Source organism: Drosophila mojavensis, unplaced genomic scaffold (assembly GCF_018153725.1).
Source record: "Drosophila mojavensis isolate 15081-1352.22 unplaced genomic scaffold, ASM1815372v1 contig_80, whole genome shotgun sequence".
NCBI classification, from domain to species: Eukaryota; Metazoa; Arthropoda; class Insecta; order Diptera; family Drosophilidae; genus Drosophila; species Drosophila mojavensis.
In genome coordinates this window covers 2,062,532-2,079,955 of record NW_025318906.1, presented here as the reverse complement: position 1 = coordinate 2,079,955, position 17,424 = coordinate 2,062,532, and the positions used below count along the sequence as shown (strand labels likewise).

At 37.7% G+C, this 17,424-nt stretch overlaps 2 protein-coding genes across 19 annotated transcripts in view; one reads left to right on the top strand and one right to left on the bottom strand.

The window, feature by feature from the left end:
- Positions 1-2,492: 2,492 nt before the first annotated feature.
- On the top strand, positions 2,493-4,112 carry LOC6578437. The gene is made up of 2 exons (XM_002004313.4): positions 2,493-2,747; positions 2,836-4,112. The coding sequence occupies exons 1-2, from the start codon at positions 2,624-2,626 to the stop codon at positions 3,699-3,701; spliced, it is 990 nt and encodes a 329-aa protein (XP_002004349.2). The 5' UTR covers positions 2,493-2,623; the 3' UTR covers positions 3,702-4,112.
- A 9,658-nt stretch (positions 4,113-13,770) lies between these two features.
- The window catches only part of LOC6578436 (trichohyalin), a 43,621-nt gene continuing 39,967 nt past the window's right edge, over positions 13,771-17,424 (bottom strand). For all 18 annotated transcript variants that reach the window (XM_044010688.1, XM_044010681.1, XM_044010680.1 and 15 more), the window contains 6 exons: positions 15,660-17,405; positions 15,185-15,433; positions 14,664-15,106; positions 14,057-14,191; positions 13,925-13,988; positions 13,771-13,855 (listed from right to left, as the gene is read on the bottom strand). In XM_044010688.1, coding sequence (XP_043866623.1) covers positions 13,820-13,855; positions 13,925-13,988; positions 14,057-14,191; positions 14,664-15,106; positions 15,185-15,433; positions 15,660-17,405 — 2,673 coding nt within the window. In that variant the 3' untranslated portion in view covers positions 13,771-13,819. The remainder of the gene's footprint in view (positions 13,856-13,924; positions 13,989-14,056; positions 14,192-14,663; positions 15,107-15,184; positions 15,434-15,659; positions 17,406-17,424) is intronic.

The window sequence follows — 17,424 nt, the reverse complement described above, 5'->3', positions numbered from 1 at the left end:
TATAATTATATTATACATGTAGCTATAAGAAGTTAGCTTCCAGCTAGGGCCTTCAGTTATGTTTATAATATGTACTACATATATCTACACATCTCTTCCGATTTTAGCCTCGATTTCTTTATTTTCATTTTAAACAGCTTATTCAATCAGCTCTTAATTAACTTTTCCATTACTGTGGGCTTCCCTTTGGCATTGTTTTTTAATTTTTGATTAATCAACGAAATTGATATTCCAAACATCCATTTAAGCACTTAATTAGTGTCTTTAGCAGCTTTGACTTGGCCTAAACTTGATTTTTCATTCGTTTGCACAATGTTTCACAATGTTCAACAATTTTCCACAATTTCCTCTTAATTGGTAACCGAATACAGTGCCTGCTAAGAAGATGCGAACGCATTGCTGCAATAATTAATGAGCACCGCTTGAATTTCAACTCGAAAGACTTTCAAAATAGAAAAAAATGAGCTCATTAGAGTTTTTATTCAGAAAGAAAGGTACTTTTTGTATGTTCTTTAATGAGCGCGTTGGGTAGGGTGTTCGACAGTTACAGAGTTTTCCCAGCTCAATTGAAACAGGGAAGAAGAATAATAAAGAAATGCCCAAAGAACTAACAAAAGTGAATTTGCAGGGAATTTCATTGTTTTCACAGGGAATTCTTTTTGCTTGCGGGGAAATTTGTAGTTGAAAAGTGAGTCGCTGGGAAATTCCCCAGCTGAGGTTCCGTCTTGCTAATGCAAACATGCCTACATTTGTATGTATGTACGTAATTATTTACATGCATGCAAACACTTAAGCATATATGTATGCACATACACACATACATACATATGTATATGTGTATGTATGCATGTAAGATAATGAAATCATTTGAACGCGCTTTGCCTGAGCGTCGCGTCATAAGAACCAAGCCCACAAGCGAACACACGAAAAAGAAGACGACAACAAAAAAAAGAAACAACAAAGTTGGGTGAAGCAACTGCAAAGTCTTTTGTAGCCCAATCAACAATAACAACAGCAGCGACCAAAAAAAAAGCAGGCCAAGTAAACCAAAAAACTAAAAAAAAAGAAAACGAAAAGCAAGAAAAAACATTTACAAAAGAAGTTCGATGAACCTGCGTAGTGCTTGGCTACTTTACAAGCAGCAACCGGCTACGATGCCTCTACCCCGCCCCCTTACACATGCTTCCCTCTCCCACTCCCATGGCCATTCCCTTTGCCCAACTCCAGTTCCGAACGTCTTTAAGTTGATTTTGTTTGAGTTGCGGCGAAGAGCGAAGAGCGGAGGGCGACGAGAGAGCGCTTACAGCTGCACAGCTGCAACAGGCTAAAGGCAAACGCAACGGCATTGCAATAGAACAAAAAGGCGTGCGGTTGGGCAGGGGGCGGGGCGCACAGTAGTCAGTGCTGAAAGGTGGTAGCCAACAAAAAAAAAAAAGGAGAATGAAAAGTGAGAGAAGGAAAGAGAGCAAATGCGAGCGAACAGTTCACTAGTTCAATTCGCCGCCACGCATAAGCGATCGCCGATGAGGAACAGCAGAAACAACAAAAACAACAACAGCAACTGTTCAACTGTTGCCAGCGTTACCAGACTTTTTTTCTGCCTGCCAGACTTCGTTTTCTTTTTCAAATGTTTAGTGCGAATATTTAAACAGCTTTTTATCAACGGTACATACATACATACATATTCATTTATATGCGCGTGAGTGTATGTGTGTTTGTGTTTGCTTGCATTTATGCATGTACATAAGTATAATTGTATGTATGTACATATGTAGTTATTTACATAACAACAACATTAATGCAAAGTGGCGTGTGTATGTGGGCATATGTATGTATGCTATGCACGTGTGTATTATGTATACATAACACATGTTTGAATATTATGTAAACATACTTACATTCGTGTAGTAGCAGTGGCGTAGTTCACCAAATTTTTGCAGGGAACTAGTGAAATTCAGCATATGAATTAAGTATGCAGAATATTTTCTTTTTTTTAAGAATAAACAAATTTATGAGACAGAAAAAAATTTTATGAAATATAATTTTAGTTATATGTAATACTAAAAAAATATGTATCAAAATATTAAAATCATTTTATCATCATTTCATTGATCAATTGACATAGATTAAATATAAACAGAAAGGCTGAATTGAATACTTTGGTTTCACTCGTAATAGTTAGTTGAAAAATAATCCCTTTTTGCCGCTGCGCCACTGGTATGCATACATACATAAGTACGTTGAAGCGATGTCGACGACGACGACTGCGACGACGATGACGACGACGACTACGAAACGCGAACAAGCAACGAAACGACGAAACGATGAAACAAACGATGGCATGACTGTACTATGTATGTATGTAACTCCATACATAGCAGCGTGTATACCAAACAGCGACAACAACAGACAAGCACACAAACACACACAGGCATAGAGTGAGTGCTGCATTAGTGTGTATATGTGTGTGTTTGGCATGCAGGTATAGCGGAGGGTATGTACGCGCTTCGCGCCTGTTGCAAAATTCAGTGCCGCTGTTTCGTTCGTGACGAAAGGATGTACGCCCGGTTGTAGGCTGTACATACATACCAACGAACGCATATACATATATATACGTATAGGCATGCACAGCTTCGACATGCACACACACATGTATGCGGATAATACGCCAAAGAGCAATGAGTATGAGGAGCTGTCGCAACTGTTAAAGTCTTGGAACGTCAGCGAGCTGTTGCCATATTTGCAAGGTAAACAAACACAAAAGACATATGAAAAGAAATTAGCGAATGTTCGACTCTTATACTTGTACTCTCTTATACGAAAAAACAAATTTAGAAGAGGCAATCAATACGCAAGAGCTGCAGATGCTGAAGCGTCATCATATGAACGAGCTGCTGCGCAACTTTCGTTACGGCACGCGAATTCGTTTTGAACATCATTTGGAGCGTTGGCGTCGCTGGCTCAATGTACCGTTGCAGGACGAGCAGAATTGCGGTGCTGGCAGCAGCACCAGCGCCGCTGGCAGCGGCAGCGGCAGCGGTAGCGTTCATTGCAGCGGCTGCAACTGCTCGACGAACTTAGCGAAGAGTCATTCCAAGAGCAATTTGGGCGATGAGAGAGCAAAGCAATTGCCCTCCGAGCCGTTCGTTTCGCTCAATGAGATGACGGATGGGGGGACGTTTAATGTGCCGTTACCCCTGGGCGATCACAGTGAACTAGTTCACACGGAACTGGTGACAGCGGATCTGATCAAGCCGGAAATAATGACCGATGCGGATGGCAGCGAGGAGAGCGGTGTTACGGTGCTCTCCATCTTGCAAGCGTCGCCCGTCAAGGCTCAATCGCTGCTCGAGAGAATCGGACAAAATGAACAGCTGGATGCGGTGCAGCGTTTGCTCTTGATCCAGCTCATTTGCAGCTACTACGAGGATAATCGATTGCATTTGACCTTGCAACGAAGTCATCTACTTGAGCGTGAGATCCTCCAGCTCTATCCCAAGGAGCAGTTGTGCTTCTATCGCACTGAGCGCAGAGGAAAGATCTACGTGAGGTTTACGAATATGAAGCGGAACAAACGTTTCGGCACTCTGCGGGAGCAGAAGCGACGGCGGGAGGAGTCGATGGCTCCGCCCGTTTCGTATGCCCCCAAGGAGGTGACCTTCGGCGGTGATCCCATGTCCAGCCCCGAGAGATCAGATTGATTAATGGCTATAAGCTAAACTTACTCATAAGTCAATTAGCTCTTAACTATTTTAACTTAACTTAAAGTTTCCTATGAGCACAATAAGTTCTTTTAATCAACTAACTTGAATTGTATAAATACTTTTCTAATGTAGCGAGTTTAGAAATGTTTTGTGCTATCTACATCTATATTAATATTTGTCGATTATTTTAATGATTAATTATCGATCGCACAACACATTTATTCCATATATTATTTAAGCTCATCCAGTTTCTTTTTGGGAACCTTATTTTTCGTTTTAATGCATGTTTAACTCTAGGAATAACAAAGTTGTAAGTGTCTGTAGCCTATTTATATATAAAACTCTCCATATATTCGATATATATCTAATAAAGATATACATTCATCGTACATTCTGCCTAAAAAAATATATGTCTTGTGGTTTCTCTTAGAAGTCTTGTCTATCGAATGAAAAGTGTGCCAATGCTGTTATACGGCCCTTATTCAACTCTTATACTATGCTGCAGTCTACGCGATTCTTATACTACATTAAGCTCAATTCTTATACCACACTCTTTCGCTGCCAATTTAAACTCTTATACTATACTATTAATATGCCTCACTCAACTCTTATACTACATATTGTACACCATATTGAATTCTTATGCCATATTCAGCTGTTATACTACATTTGTAGCACTTGTACTACTTTATTGTTAAAATATCAGCTCTTATACATAGATAGATAGATACATAGATACTCTTCCATTTGTTAGGGTATTTTCTTGCAGCACTCCAAGTATCGCTTAGTCATGCTCACCTACAGATACTTTGTAGTGTATTTGTTATTCGGTGCTGTATGCAGGGATTTACAACACGTACACATATAAATCAGAGATACGACTGACAGTTGGACACAATTTTGCGGTGAGCTGAGCGTCACGTACTGTGCAGGAGAGCGAGAAAGAGAGAGAGAGAGAGAGAGATGAGATGAGAGAGGGATAGCTAAATCGCCTTAACGAACGAGTGTTTTAGCTTGCCAAACATTTCAAGGTGGGAAGGGCTTAAGTCACCAAAGTATCTTATCTATAAGGCGCTCTTGTAGTTGTGTATCGCATTCATACTTATGGCCTTTGTAACTTGCAGATACTTTTGTATCCATGAGCTCTTTAAGTTAGAGATACTCTATAGGCTCTTGTACAAGATATAGGCTCTGATATATTATCGATACCTTCTCATCTATTTCTCCTGCATATTGTAGATGCATCTATGATTCTCATACTATTCTATCTAAGGGATACTTTTTCTTTTATAGACTTTACATCTTAGAGATACTTTCGTACTGTTGTTGCATACATTTTTGTGTTTATGACTTTGTTCATTGTGTATCTTGCAGATACTCTTTGTACTTTTAGTCCGCCCTTTTCATTGCATCATCGCCGATAAAATAGGCAATTGGCCAAGTTCTAATATGTATGTACATCGATCGATTAGATTACAAAGCGCGAACTGTAAATATAGCTAAGTAGAGAGAAAAACCTAATTGAGAAGGAAAAGAAACAAAATATTTGAAAATTTGTGAGAGGGGGTTAAGGTGGGGCTTGGCTTCGGAGTGCCGTGTGGTAGCTCTTTAGCTAATTAATTACTCACTTCAATTTTATTGTTCTTTTTTTTTTTCGAGCTCTTTTGCACTCGAGTTGTTTTTTGCTAATTGACTTTATCGCTGAGCAAACAAAACTATCAGCCAGATACGCATTGTAGGTGAGTGTGTTTGTGTGAGGTTGTGTGTATGTACATACATACATACATATATATGTCTGCCCTGTATGACTGATAAAAAGTACATCGAAATAGGGCGGGCTATTGCCTATGCATTCCACTGCACAAAAGGGGCGTATTTATGTATGTATGTATGTAAGTGTATGGTTATGCACATACATATGTATTCATCTATACTTATATACACACATACAAACATATGCATATTCTTTTTTTCAAGCCATCTTCGCGTTTTGCTTTGTATGTATGTATAGCTGCTGAATGTGTGGCAACGCCAGCAATAAATAGGTCGTCGGCTACAGAAAAACCAAGAAAAATAAAAACTATTTGTCGCGGCGACAAAGCGACAAAGCTGCGCCTATATACACAGCCAGCCAATGTGCGCAAACAAGCGCGCAATCTAGCGAGAGCGAGCTTTGCAGCTGTAGAAAAGCTTTTCTCTTACGGAGCCATGTGCATGCATACAAACATACGCATGTACATATATATATGTATATTCTCTCTCTTTCTGTGTTTGTGTGTGTTGTGTGATAGCATAATTTTGATCGTTAAATGAAAACAAATTGCGAGCCATTAATATGTCAATAGCACAGAACATTGATCAATGCACTCATACATACACAGACACTGCTTTGCAAGCACAATCCTTCACAGCTGTTATATGTATGTAGGTATTTTGGAAGGGGCGAGTGGGGGGTGGGCGAGTGGCCAAGCAGGCAGGCTGACTGGCTGGCTGGTTGCCATATCTATAACTCTCTCGCTCTCACTCTCTCACTTTTGCTCTATGCGTAGCTATGCTAGATGTATGTGCATATGCATGTATATATGTCTGCATGCATGTGTGTGTGTGTGTGTGTTTTGTTTGTACATTTACTGTGCGCTGCTTTTGTCGAATAGGGAAAGTAGGTCAATTACACGTGTCATATACGAGTACTTGTATACCACTCTATGTATAGGTGTTTGTGTGTGTTTTTACATTTATCTATGCGCACATAACCTCACTTTATGCTTGCTTCATTATTTTTTGTGTGCGTAGAGAGGTAAAAAACAAAAACTTTACTCTGCTGCTTATTTTTCTTTTTTTTGGAAACTCTTTTATGCACAAATATGTTTCTGGGTCGACCGGATAATCGTTTGTTTATGCGCTCTCAAATAAAACAAACATAGAAAAGAAACAAATACACACACACGCACATACGCACATGCACGCACAAACACTTGCATTGTCTGAAGTGTTTGATAAATGGGCGACTATTTGCCTTTGGTTAAAAAAAAGAGAAAAATAAACGGTTTGTTTTGGGAAAATATACGCACAATTGAAATACATAGTATATTTAAAATTCTAGTTGGATTTTTAATTTTAAATTTTTTTTAGCATAATATGTGTGTTATTCTTATCAGTATTTACTGTAGTATTTGTGTACGTATGTAAATTTAAAAGATAATTAGATATGCCTAAAATACAATATATTCAATTGGGGTTTTAAAATCCGTAAATCTAATTGGATTGCCTTATAGACACTTCTGTATAACAATTTATATGTAAATGTAAATGTTTTTTTTTTTTTTCTGTTTCGTAATACAGTTTTATTGTCGAATTAGAATTGTGTTATTCACTTTTAATAGGAATTTTTTTTGGATACACTTAAGGGAAAGTCTTGATATGTAAATACAAAAAAATACATAGAAATTGAGGCTCTTCGAGAGATTTTGGCTTCAAAATTCAATTCCTTTAGTATTAAATTTCTCTTATTTTTTTTGGAAGTGTTCTACTGGATTAAGTTAAGGTCAAACTAGCTTTAGGCTATTTTTCAATTTTGCGGATTCTAGCTCTAAGTATATTTAGGCTTTTGCACTTAAATATGACTTTATAGGTTTTATAGGAATAAATGTACCTAGATTTAAATGTGTCCTTCGGGAAATTTCAGGCAGCTCAACCTAAGTCTAAAAAGCCTCACAGCTTTGCGCCTCTTTTATGTTGCAATAAATCCTATTAGAATCTATACTAGTTGCCAATTCGCAAATACTCCAATACACATGACAATAATCTAATTGGCTTTCTTTATAGAGAAATTATTTATAGGAAATAACATAAAAGTTATTCGAATTTTAAAATGTTTATTGAATTTTGAATAATTTTTGTAATATTATAATAATATATTTGACTTTCTAGTAGACTTCGTCAGATTTATCTAATTGAAGCCAAGGTTAAATATTTGATATATATATATACGTGGAATCTATTTTAGTTTTCATCTAAATTTATGATTCAGTTATCTATTAACTAAGTCAACATTTGTTGACCGTTTCTTATAACTGTTTGTTTGCGTATTCTTATTAGGTCGTTAGTTACATTAATATCCCATTTCGCAGATATTTGTTGATGACATAATGAGCATATTAATAGCAAGTGGGCTCATTCTAATAAGAACATGCAGGCATAACCAAGCCCCATAAAACAAGGAGAGCCACACCTCCAATGTGAATAAAATACATATATACGTGTATATATATCCCAAGGCTTTTGCAAAAAGCTTTAGAGCTGTGGAAAGGACGTTGAAAGGACGAAACCATTGGAATGTGACAAAAATATGGAGGGGGAAAAAAACCGGAACGAATTTTCAGCTGCAAAATAGGAACCGAAGCGATAAGAAAATTCAACTATGTAGAAATATGTATCCAAGAATTGGGTCAATCGATAAAGAGGCAGCAGAAGTAGAAGCAGCAGCCGCTGCGGCGACGTCGACGTCGACGGCGCAGCACATGCGCGCAGCGAAGAGGGAGCGAGCATTCCAAATAGGGGGTGGCAAAGCTTGCGCTCAAAGCTCTCTTTGCAGAACTCAAGCAGTAATCCAATTGGACAGTAATAACTAACTGTATATACGAATACATGTGCAAGCAATTGTATATAAGACTATATATACCAGATTTGACCCAGCTCTTATATATATGTATAAGTATATTTATGATTACATCATATGTATAAGTATCTGTGTGTGTGTGTGTGTGACTTTTAATATTTTATAGGGCAGCTGGCACTGCGATTCCAATTGCGTTGGCTGCTGCTGCTGTTGCTTTCCAATTTGAAGGGAGCATAAAAGAAAATCTAATTGGATGCTAAGAATAAAAACACGGGGAGGGATGGTAGCCTCTTAACATAACAAATACACATTGCATAGAATGTAATGTAAGGAATTTATAGATGAGAAACGAAAGAGTTGATGCTTGAAATTGATTTGCATTATAATTAAATATTTGAAATAAAGTAACATTTATATTCAAGTAGGCAATCAGTTTAGGGCGCTAATTGGAGCTCCACAAAATACAAACTGCTTGCAGCTGTAAGCAGTGTAAAATGTACGCCTGTAGTGCATGCGCTGCAAGCAGTTTAACTTGATAGCAGACTAACGCCAAAAAGAGCAGCATATGTTAACTTAAAATTATATTGAAAAGAAATTTGCAATGTTAAGAGGCAGCAATATGTAAAATATATTAAATTAACACAAAATTAAATCAGCAGATAGTAAATTATCGAAACTAATATATTCACTAATTTGTGCAGATATTTTGATAATTTATACTTGAACACCAACTATTCTGTTAACGCACTTGCAACACGCAACAGTGAGCAGCTGTTAACGCAAATATAAGTAAACAGATGCTTTACGTAAAGTTGGCTGCGCTTGCTGCTCACACCCGCTAGATTTAAATAAATTTTGAACTAACGAAAAGTAACTGACAAGCAAATATTTCTTTGACAAATCAAACTCCAAATTGCATATTATTTGAAATATATTTTATTGGTAGGCAGTTTTGAAGAACATTTGTAATGACATTTATATATAATGAACATGTTTCAAATAATCATTTCATTTCATACCATATCATTCTCATTTTCATATTTGTTTTTATTTTTGTTTTTTAATATTTTTCTATGTATGTATATAATAAATTTATTTATTTTTATTTTGTCGTTACTCATATCGCTTTTTATTTATGTTTTCTGTTTTGTTTTTATAATTAGTTGCTGCAGTTGTTTTTCTTTGTTTTATTTTATTTAATGCATATACCTTGTAAACTTATTTAGTTTATATATATATATATATATCTATACGTATATATATATATGTATATACATATATGTATATATAATTATTTTTTATTCAATAATCAATATCGTAGATCACCAAAACTTGTTTTCTGTTTTTTGCTTTTTTAAAAAATGTTTACACGAATTTTCGCTCGCTTGGTATTTTTCTGTGGTATTTTATGGAATTTGTTTAATGCTTGCTTTTAGTTTGTTGTTTTTTCTAGAATTTCTTTTAAAAACTGTTTTCATGTTTCTCTCTTTTGGTTTTGTTGACTTAAAGCAAGTTAACTGTTGCCTGATGTTGTTGTTGTTTCTTGTTCTATTTGCTTTTCACCGCATACTTGACATTCTTCACCCACTGTACTCTGCTATTGGTTTTTCATCTCATCTTCATATATATATTTGTATAAATATTTATATAATTTGCGCTAGGTTTTTGTTGTTATTATTATTTGTTCTATACTTTTGTTATACGCTTCGCTATTGCGTTTTGTGACTGACTTTTAGGGTGACCATTTGTAGAAAAATCATAAAAAATGAGATGCGAAAAATTGGTAGAATTTAAAGCTCAATTGTTTTTAACTTTGTTTTGTTTGATTTTTATTGCTTTGTAATTTTCGGGGTGACCAGTTTTCAAAAAGAAAAGCCAAATTAGCGCACACAAAGTTTGATCATATTTTTTAATAGAATGTTCCAGATATTTGTATATGTGTGATTACTAAATGAAAAAAAAGTTAATGAAATTAAAGCTGTTTTTATTTTCTTTAACTGTGTTCGAGTGTGTTGTCTATATAATATCTTTGAGTTTTACAAATTTGCCTAATTACATATTTTCGAATTTCTAGTTTTTTTTTTTTTTTTTTTTTTTAATATCTTATTTAACATTAATTTACTGGTTTTTGTATAGAAAAATCTGAAGCTGTTTATTTTTAGTTTATTATTATTATTTATAATTTATTATTTTATATTGTTTGTATTAATTGTACGATTTTTGTAATTTTGGGTACACGACGGCGGGGATAATATGATTAAAGTTTTTTTTTTTTATTTGTATTTTTATTTTTTTTTATTTTGCTAAAGTTAAGTTTATATATATATATGTATATGTATATAGACAATGTACTGTTAGTTATTATTATTATTTATATTTGTATTATTTTTTATTTATATATATTTAGTTTATTTTCCCTTTTTTTCAACTATCTAAACTAATTTATTTATTAATAATAAATTAATAATAAGAAATTGTTTTTTGTTTGATACTTTTAAAGGCAAAGAGCTTTTGCTTACTTCTTCTTCTTCCTTTTCTTTGAATAATGTTTACAGAAAGAGATAGACATATATATATGATATATATATTGGTTTTAGTTGCTTTTGTGTTTGTTTCATGTACAAGTTCTATATCTTCTCGTTTGGTGCTATATATTCGGGGATATGTTGTACTTCAACACAAAGTTTCAAATTCAAATTTTCTTGCAGTGTATGTGTGTGAGTCGTATATATATGTATGTATATATATTGTCAAATGTTGTGTATACGCAAAGTGTTCCAACAATTCATATTTTTTTCTTCTGTTTCTCTGTTGATTTGTCCTTAATTGCTTGTTCAAAGGTTATTTACTTTTGTTTTGTTTCTCTCAGTGTACTTTTTTTTTGGTTTTATAATTATTTTATATCGATGCTAAGTAAGTATTTAGTTTAGTTAAATATATAGTATATTTATATAGTATATGTATATATATATATATATATATGTGTTTGTATATTAGTATATTACAGCTTGTGTTATGCTTAACCTCTTAACCTCTTGACATCCTGAACTTCTTGACCGCATTGACTTCTATTTATATACACATTCGACAATGTTTACCAAAAAATTTACTTGACTTGTGACTCGATTTTATTAATTTTGTTATTTTACCCGTCGTTCCCAGTTTAGGAACTTTTTGGGGTTTGCTTATGTACACGAAGCGAATGCCTATCGAATACATCTATACATATATTCGATAGGTATCGCCTTTTAACGATAAACAGCAATAATGATTAACGTAATGTTTGAGTATTTATCGATAACAATGAAGAAATATGACATTGTTGTATCAAAATAATGCTTGATTGCATGTTATCGATTTATCGATTATGTAAATCGTGATATTTTGCTAATATATTGACAGAAAATATATCGCTTTGCTATTTTTACTGCAACTATGCTCGAAATAATATGGAAAGTAAATGCAATTGTTCTTTTGAACAAGTTATCGATTGCTCGGATATGTGAATCCTGCTCGCTTGTCGATTCATCGATAGAATGTATATCAATACTATGTTCGATTGATGTTTGATAAAAAGCATAGTGAAAGTAACTTTGATGTAGGCTATCGATTTATCGATAATTAGTATCATGACAATGTGCTAATTTATCGATCAAATATGTATGGAAATACTATGGTGTCTTAAATCCCTGATCTTAATTATATAGAAAATGCGTAATTTCTCGTTTGACTCTATTATCGATTTATCGATTTTATAAATCTCTATCGAATGTCATTTTTGTCCCGCTTATCTTGGAATGTGACATGTCTAAGCGGTAAGTCAAATAAAAATGATCTTCTGTCAGTGCAATTTTCCACTAAATTTCAATTAGCTATCGATAACTATAGAATGTGTCGGCTGTGTATTATTAAATTCATCTCTTAGTTATCTCTCGCAGTTGTTTCTATGATATTTAGTTTAATGATATGATTGTTTGTATATATACTGAATGTCATGGGCACTGTTTAATGGACAACAAGGATATTCCCGCCTATCGATAAACAGCAAATAATTTCATGTTTTTTCTACCGTTTTGTGTAGCAATGAAAACTCAAATTACAAAAATGCTGCTAATATGGAGTTTCATTGATGTTTTTAATTTCAAATTCAAAAGGAATTTTTTTTTATCGATTTATCGCACATTAAATTAAGATTAATCCAAAAATTGGCAGTGTTAAAAATTTGTAATCTTGGCATTAAATAAACTTTAGGAGAAACAAAGCAAATCATTATATATTTATAAACGATATATTTTAATTATATGTATATATCTATATTTATATCGATAACAATAACAGCATTTATCTAATGCCTTATTAAATCAAAAGTGAACATTAGGGCTACTCCGCTGGAAATTGAACTAGCTGCTGGTTCTGCATTCGGGATATTCTTGTATGAGTTAGATGCCATAGATGTATATTTGAACTAATTTAAAATATATATAGAGCTCCGATTTATCGAAATTTTTGTTCGGTATTAATTTTTCGTATGTTTTATTGAGTTTGAATTTGTTTGTTTCTAGGCATATATGTTTTGGTATATTTCTTTGGTACACGGCTAAAGGCTAGGCATATATACGATATTCGATATATATAATATATATATAGGGATTATATAAATTTATTGCTCTACTCTTTAGTTTTGTATGCTTTGTCATATGGATAGATGCTGTATATACAGTGTCTGATATATATGTATATTTATATATATCTAAATATTTTTATATATTTTATTCCGATACGTCGCCTAACAATTTATACGTAGTATATATATATGTATATTAATTTGTATATTTAATAATTATTATTTGTTAATTTGTTTTGCTTTTAGTATTTTTTCTCATATTTTTGTTGTGAATCACATTCGCGCCGTATGCAAAAGAAAAATTAAGAATCGTGCGTAGTTAAAGAGAGAGAGAGAGAGAGAGAAATGAACTCAATTTTGAGTTGACGCAGAAATCTTATAAAATCATTCTCTTCCATTTACAGGGTATCTCAGGCGTCGTGTAAGCTCAGTTCGAGTACAATTTCGGGTAAGTGTTGCCTACTTTACAGCGTATAAGACGAAAGATTCAAACTTCAACAGTTAACTAGATAGCGAGAGAACGTGTGTGTGTGAGAGTGAGAAAGGGAGAGGGCGAAGTGAAGTGAGTTTTAAGTTTAAGTTGAGAGTTTTGAGTTCAAGTTTCAAGATAGATACAGAGAGAGAGAGAGAGAGACATTTACATAAATGCATTCATAATTTGAGTATAGCGGCAACCTAATTACAATATAATAAAATATCAAATAATTTTCTTGCATTTACATATGTCATTTACAAATGTGTGTGTGTGTATTAGTAGAAGAAATACTGCATAGTCGGTAACGGTAATCGGTAGTATACAAAATAGTAGACAGTGCTGTTATTTGTTATGTTAGGCTTGTACTTATAAAAGTACTTATACGCATATACTGTGGCTTAGAAAAAGCTCTTCAAAAAGCCAGCGGGCCCAGCCTGCAAGAGAAGAGAGGAGAGGTAGATGTTAATTATGTTGGGCTATGTTTGTTAATATGTTGTACTTACATCCTGCTGCTGCTGTTGTTGTGTTTGTGCTTGTTTGACTTTGGCTTGAGCGATCTTTAAGGCTCTGCGTATGTAGAAAAGTGTGATTAGAAGAGTGTTTCTTTCCTTATGCTGTTTTCAATTTATACTTACTGTTGCAAATCCATAATTGTCTTCTCTTTGGCGTTTTGCTCCTCCTGTGACATTTGTACCAATTGCAGCAGTCGCTCCGTTTCGGTTGCCGCCTTCTTGTGCTCCTCTTTTGTGTTCTGCAGTTCCTTGACGCAGCTGTAATGAGAGATATAGGATGATTAGGAAAATGAAGTATATTAGCTACGGTTGAATAGAATGCTGATATACTAAGTCATTAATAACAGTATTAAGTATACGAGTTGAGAGTAAATTAAATGCTAAACTCATTTTGTTATGTTCAGCAAATCGAACTTATTCAGTGCTGTTAAGCCTAGCTAAGCAATGCTAGAGCATGAATAAGCTACTGTTATGGTTAGCTCATTGTGAGCTGTTAAACCTGGCTTAGAAATGATATGTTAAGCTGCTGATATGTTAAGCTCATTGTATGCTGTTAAGCTCATTGTATGCTGTCTTTTAACACTAGTATAATTTGGTCACACTGTTAAAAAAGATGGCGCCGTATGCGCCATATTTGTGAAAAAATGAAAACTTAATTGGTTGTTCTCGTTTTTGTGTCGAAATGAATATTAAATCATTCTTGGTAAGTCCAAAGCATATTTGTACTTACGCTTCGAGCTGTCGCTGCGTATCCATAAGCTTCTTGTTAAGTTCGCCCGCTGCTGCGGCGCCGCCGCCTTGCGTTTGCAGTGATTTTTCCAGCTGATCCATTTGCTCCTTGCGCTTGCGCAGCTGCACATCGAATTCGACCATTTTCTTTTCCTTCTCCTCGATATCCTTGCGCTTCGCATCGATCTGTTTGCGCTGCTCGTCGATGATTTTTCGTTCGCTTTCGGTTGCCTTGGCTTGGTTGTCGATCTGCTTGCGCACCTCCTCCAGCTGCAATCGCTGCTGCTCTAGCTGCTGGCGTTGCACATCGGTGGCAGCGGCGCCGGCAGTGCCCGCTTGTTGTAGCTGTTGCATTTGTTGTTGCAGCGTTTGAATTTGCTGTTGCATTTGTTGCACTTGCTGCTGCGCCGCTTGCAGCTGCTTTGCCTGTTCCTGATTGGACATCTGTGTGGCAGAGAGAGAGAGAGAGGGAGAGCGAGTTAATACATATAATCTGTAAAGAGTCTTCATCTATTAACTCACCTGACTCTTCTCCAGCTCTTGCACCAGCAGCTCCAGCTGTTGCTGGAAACGATCTCGTTCTGTGCAGGCCGCCTGCAGCTCGCTCTTGACCTTTTCCAGCTCCTTCGCATCGACGCCGCTGCCCGCAGCTGCAGCTGTTTGCTGCGCTGCCGCTTGCGCCGCCGCCGCCGCTTGCTGCTGCTGCTGCGCCATCTGCTGCTGCATCTTTTGCATCTGTGCATGCTGATCTTTGATGTGTTGGTCCATTAACTGAGCGTAAGGAGAGAGATAGAAAGAGAGAGAGGTAGAGGTATATGATTAGCTAGCTGAGTTAGATGATTCGATTACAATAGCATCAATTTGATTGGTGGGAGCTTCAGTGGACTGATTGGGGGAAGGATAACCAGAAAACAGAGGGATTCAAATCGGAGGTTAGGTAGAAAACTATTAGGGTTGGCGGCAAGCTAGCTACTTCGTTGCTCTCTTCTCCACTCACCTGTATGCGCTTGTGCATCTCCTGGGCAGCCTTGTCAGCCATGTCGGCGCGATTCTTCTCCTGCTCGATGACCTTGCGCCATTGTTCGATCTCCTCGCGACTCGCGCCGGCAGCCGCCGCTGCCGCCTGTTGTTGCGGTCCTGCAGCGGCCAGCGCTCGTTCCGACTCTTGGAGCTTCTGTTGCAGCGTTTGGATCTCCTTCTGCATGGCCTGGATTTCGGCGGGTGCGGCCGGAGCCACGGGATGGCCGTTTCGCAGCTTGCGATTCTCTTCGCGCGTCTTTTGCAATTCCTGTTCGGCGTTCTGCAGCTCCTTCTGGAAGTTCATTAAAATCTCCTGACTCTTCTCCAGCTGCAGCACCAGTTGCTCTCGCTCCATTGCCAGCTGCTTGACATCGCTCTCCAGCTTCTGCACATGCTTCTCGAGCTGTGGATTGGGTGCAGCCGCCGCCTGGGCGCCGCCTCGACTGCTCTGCCTTAAGGCTTCCTTTTCGGCCTCCGCTTTCTCGAGACGGTCGTGCAGACGAGCCAGCTCAGCGCCCATGCGCTCGAATTCGATGCGCGTCGATTCGGTGTTCTCCTGCTGTTTGGCCAAATGCATTTGTGCCTTCTCCAGTTCCTTGGCCAAGCGACCGGCCTCCAGTTCGGTGGCATCACGCGACTGCAGCGCCTTTTCGAGGCGATCACGCAGCCGATCGATCTCCTGTCGCTCGCCCGCCGTCATGGACAGCGACGAGGCGGATGCACGAACCGGGTCGCCGGGGCTCACCGAGGACTGTTGCAGGCGCAAACGATCGACCTCCTTCAGCAGTTTCTCGTGCTTATCGCGCGCCTTCTCACGCTCGATGTGCGCACGCTCCAGTTCGCTGCGCTGTTTTTCCTGATTGGCCAACAGCTTGGCCACCTCTCCCTTCGATAGCTCTAGCTGCAGACTCGTCTCGTGCAGCTTCGACTCCATGTTCTGTATCTCATTCTCGATCTTTTCGTATTTGTCCTTGTACTTTTCAAAGGACTCGGATTCGTACTGCGACTTGCCGCGTATCGTCTCCAATTCCATCAGCGTCTTGTCCAACTTCTCGCGCAGCCGCTCGTTCTCCTCCTTCAAGCGGCGCGTCTCACGGCCAAAGGTGTCCGTATCCTGCAGCTTCCTGAGCTCCACTTGATTCTTCTCATAGCGTTCACGCAGCTTCTCCAGCTCGACGGCATAGTGGGCGGCCTCCTCCTTGGCTGCCTCCACGCTGGCGGCCGCCTTGGTCTGTGCCGCATGGGCACGCTCCAGCTCGTAGGTGACGCGCTCCAGCTCTGACTGCAAGTGTTCCTTCTCGCCCTGAGCTCGTCGGATGTCCGTTTGCATCTTGTCGAAGCGATCTCGATGGTGCTCCAGTTCGCTGCGTGCATTATCCTCGCTCTCCTTGGCGCGGCTGAGCTGCAGAGCGGCGCGATCGCATGCCTCCTGCAGGCGTGTGCTCTCGTCCTGTAGCTTGCGCAGATCCTCGCGTGCTTTCGAAGCGGCCAGACCTGAGCGTTCCGCCTCCACTTCGAGCCTAGCGCGATCCGCTTCAGCCGTGTCGCAACGCGATTGCAATCGATAAATTTCATTTTGAGCACGATCGTATTTCTCCAACATCTTTTCGAACTCCTTGTTCGACGTGTCCTTCTCATCGATAAGCTTCTGACTGGCGTACAGGGCCTTGTCCAGCTTCTCCTTAAGTATTTCCACCTCAGTGACGGCATCATCGCGCTCCATCTGCAAGAGGAGAGGGATT

Bases quoted from the DNA above. Each gene is read 5' to 3' on its own strand.
- LOC6578437 (XM_002004313.4), top strand. From the start codon at position 2,624: ATGCACAGCTTCGACATGCACACACACATGTATGCGGATAATACGCCA. The intron at 2,748-2,835 runs GTAAACAAACAC...AAACAAATTTAG, and splicing joins GCTGTTGCCATATTTGCAAG to AAGAGGCAATCAATACGCAA.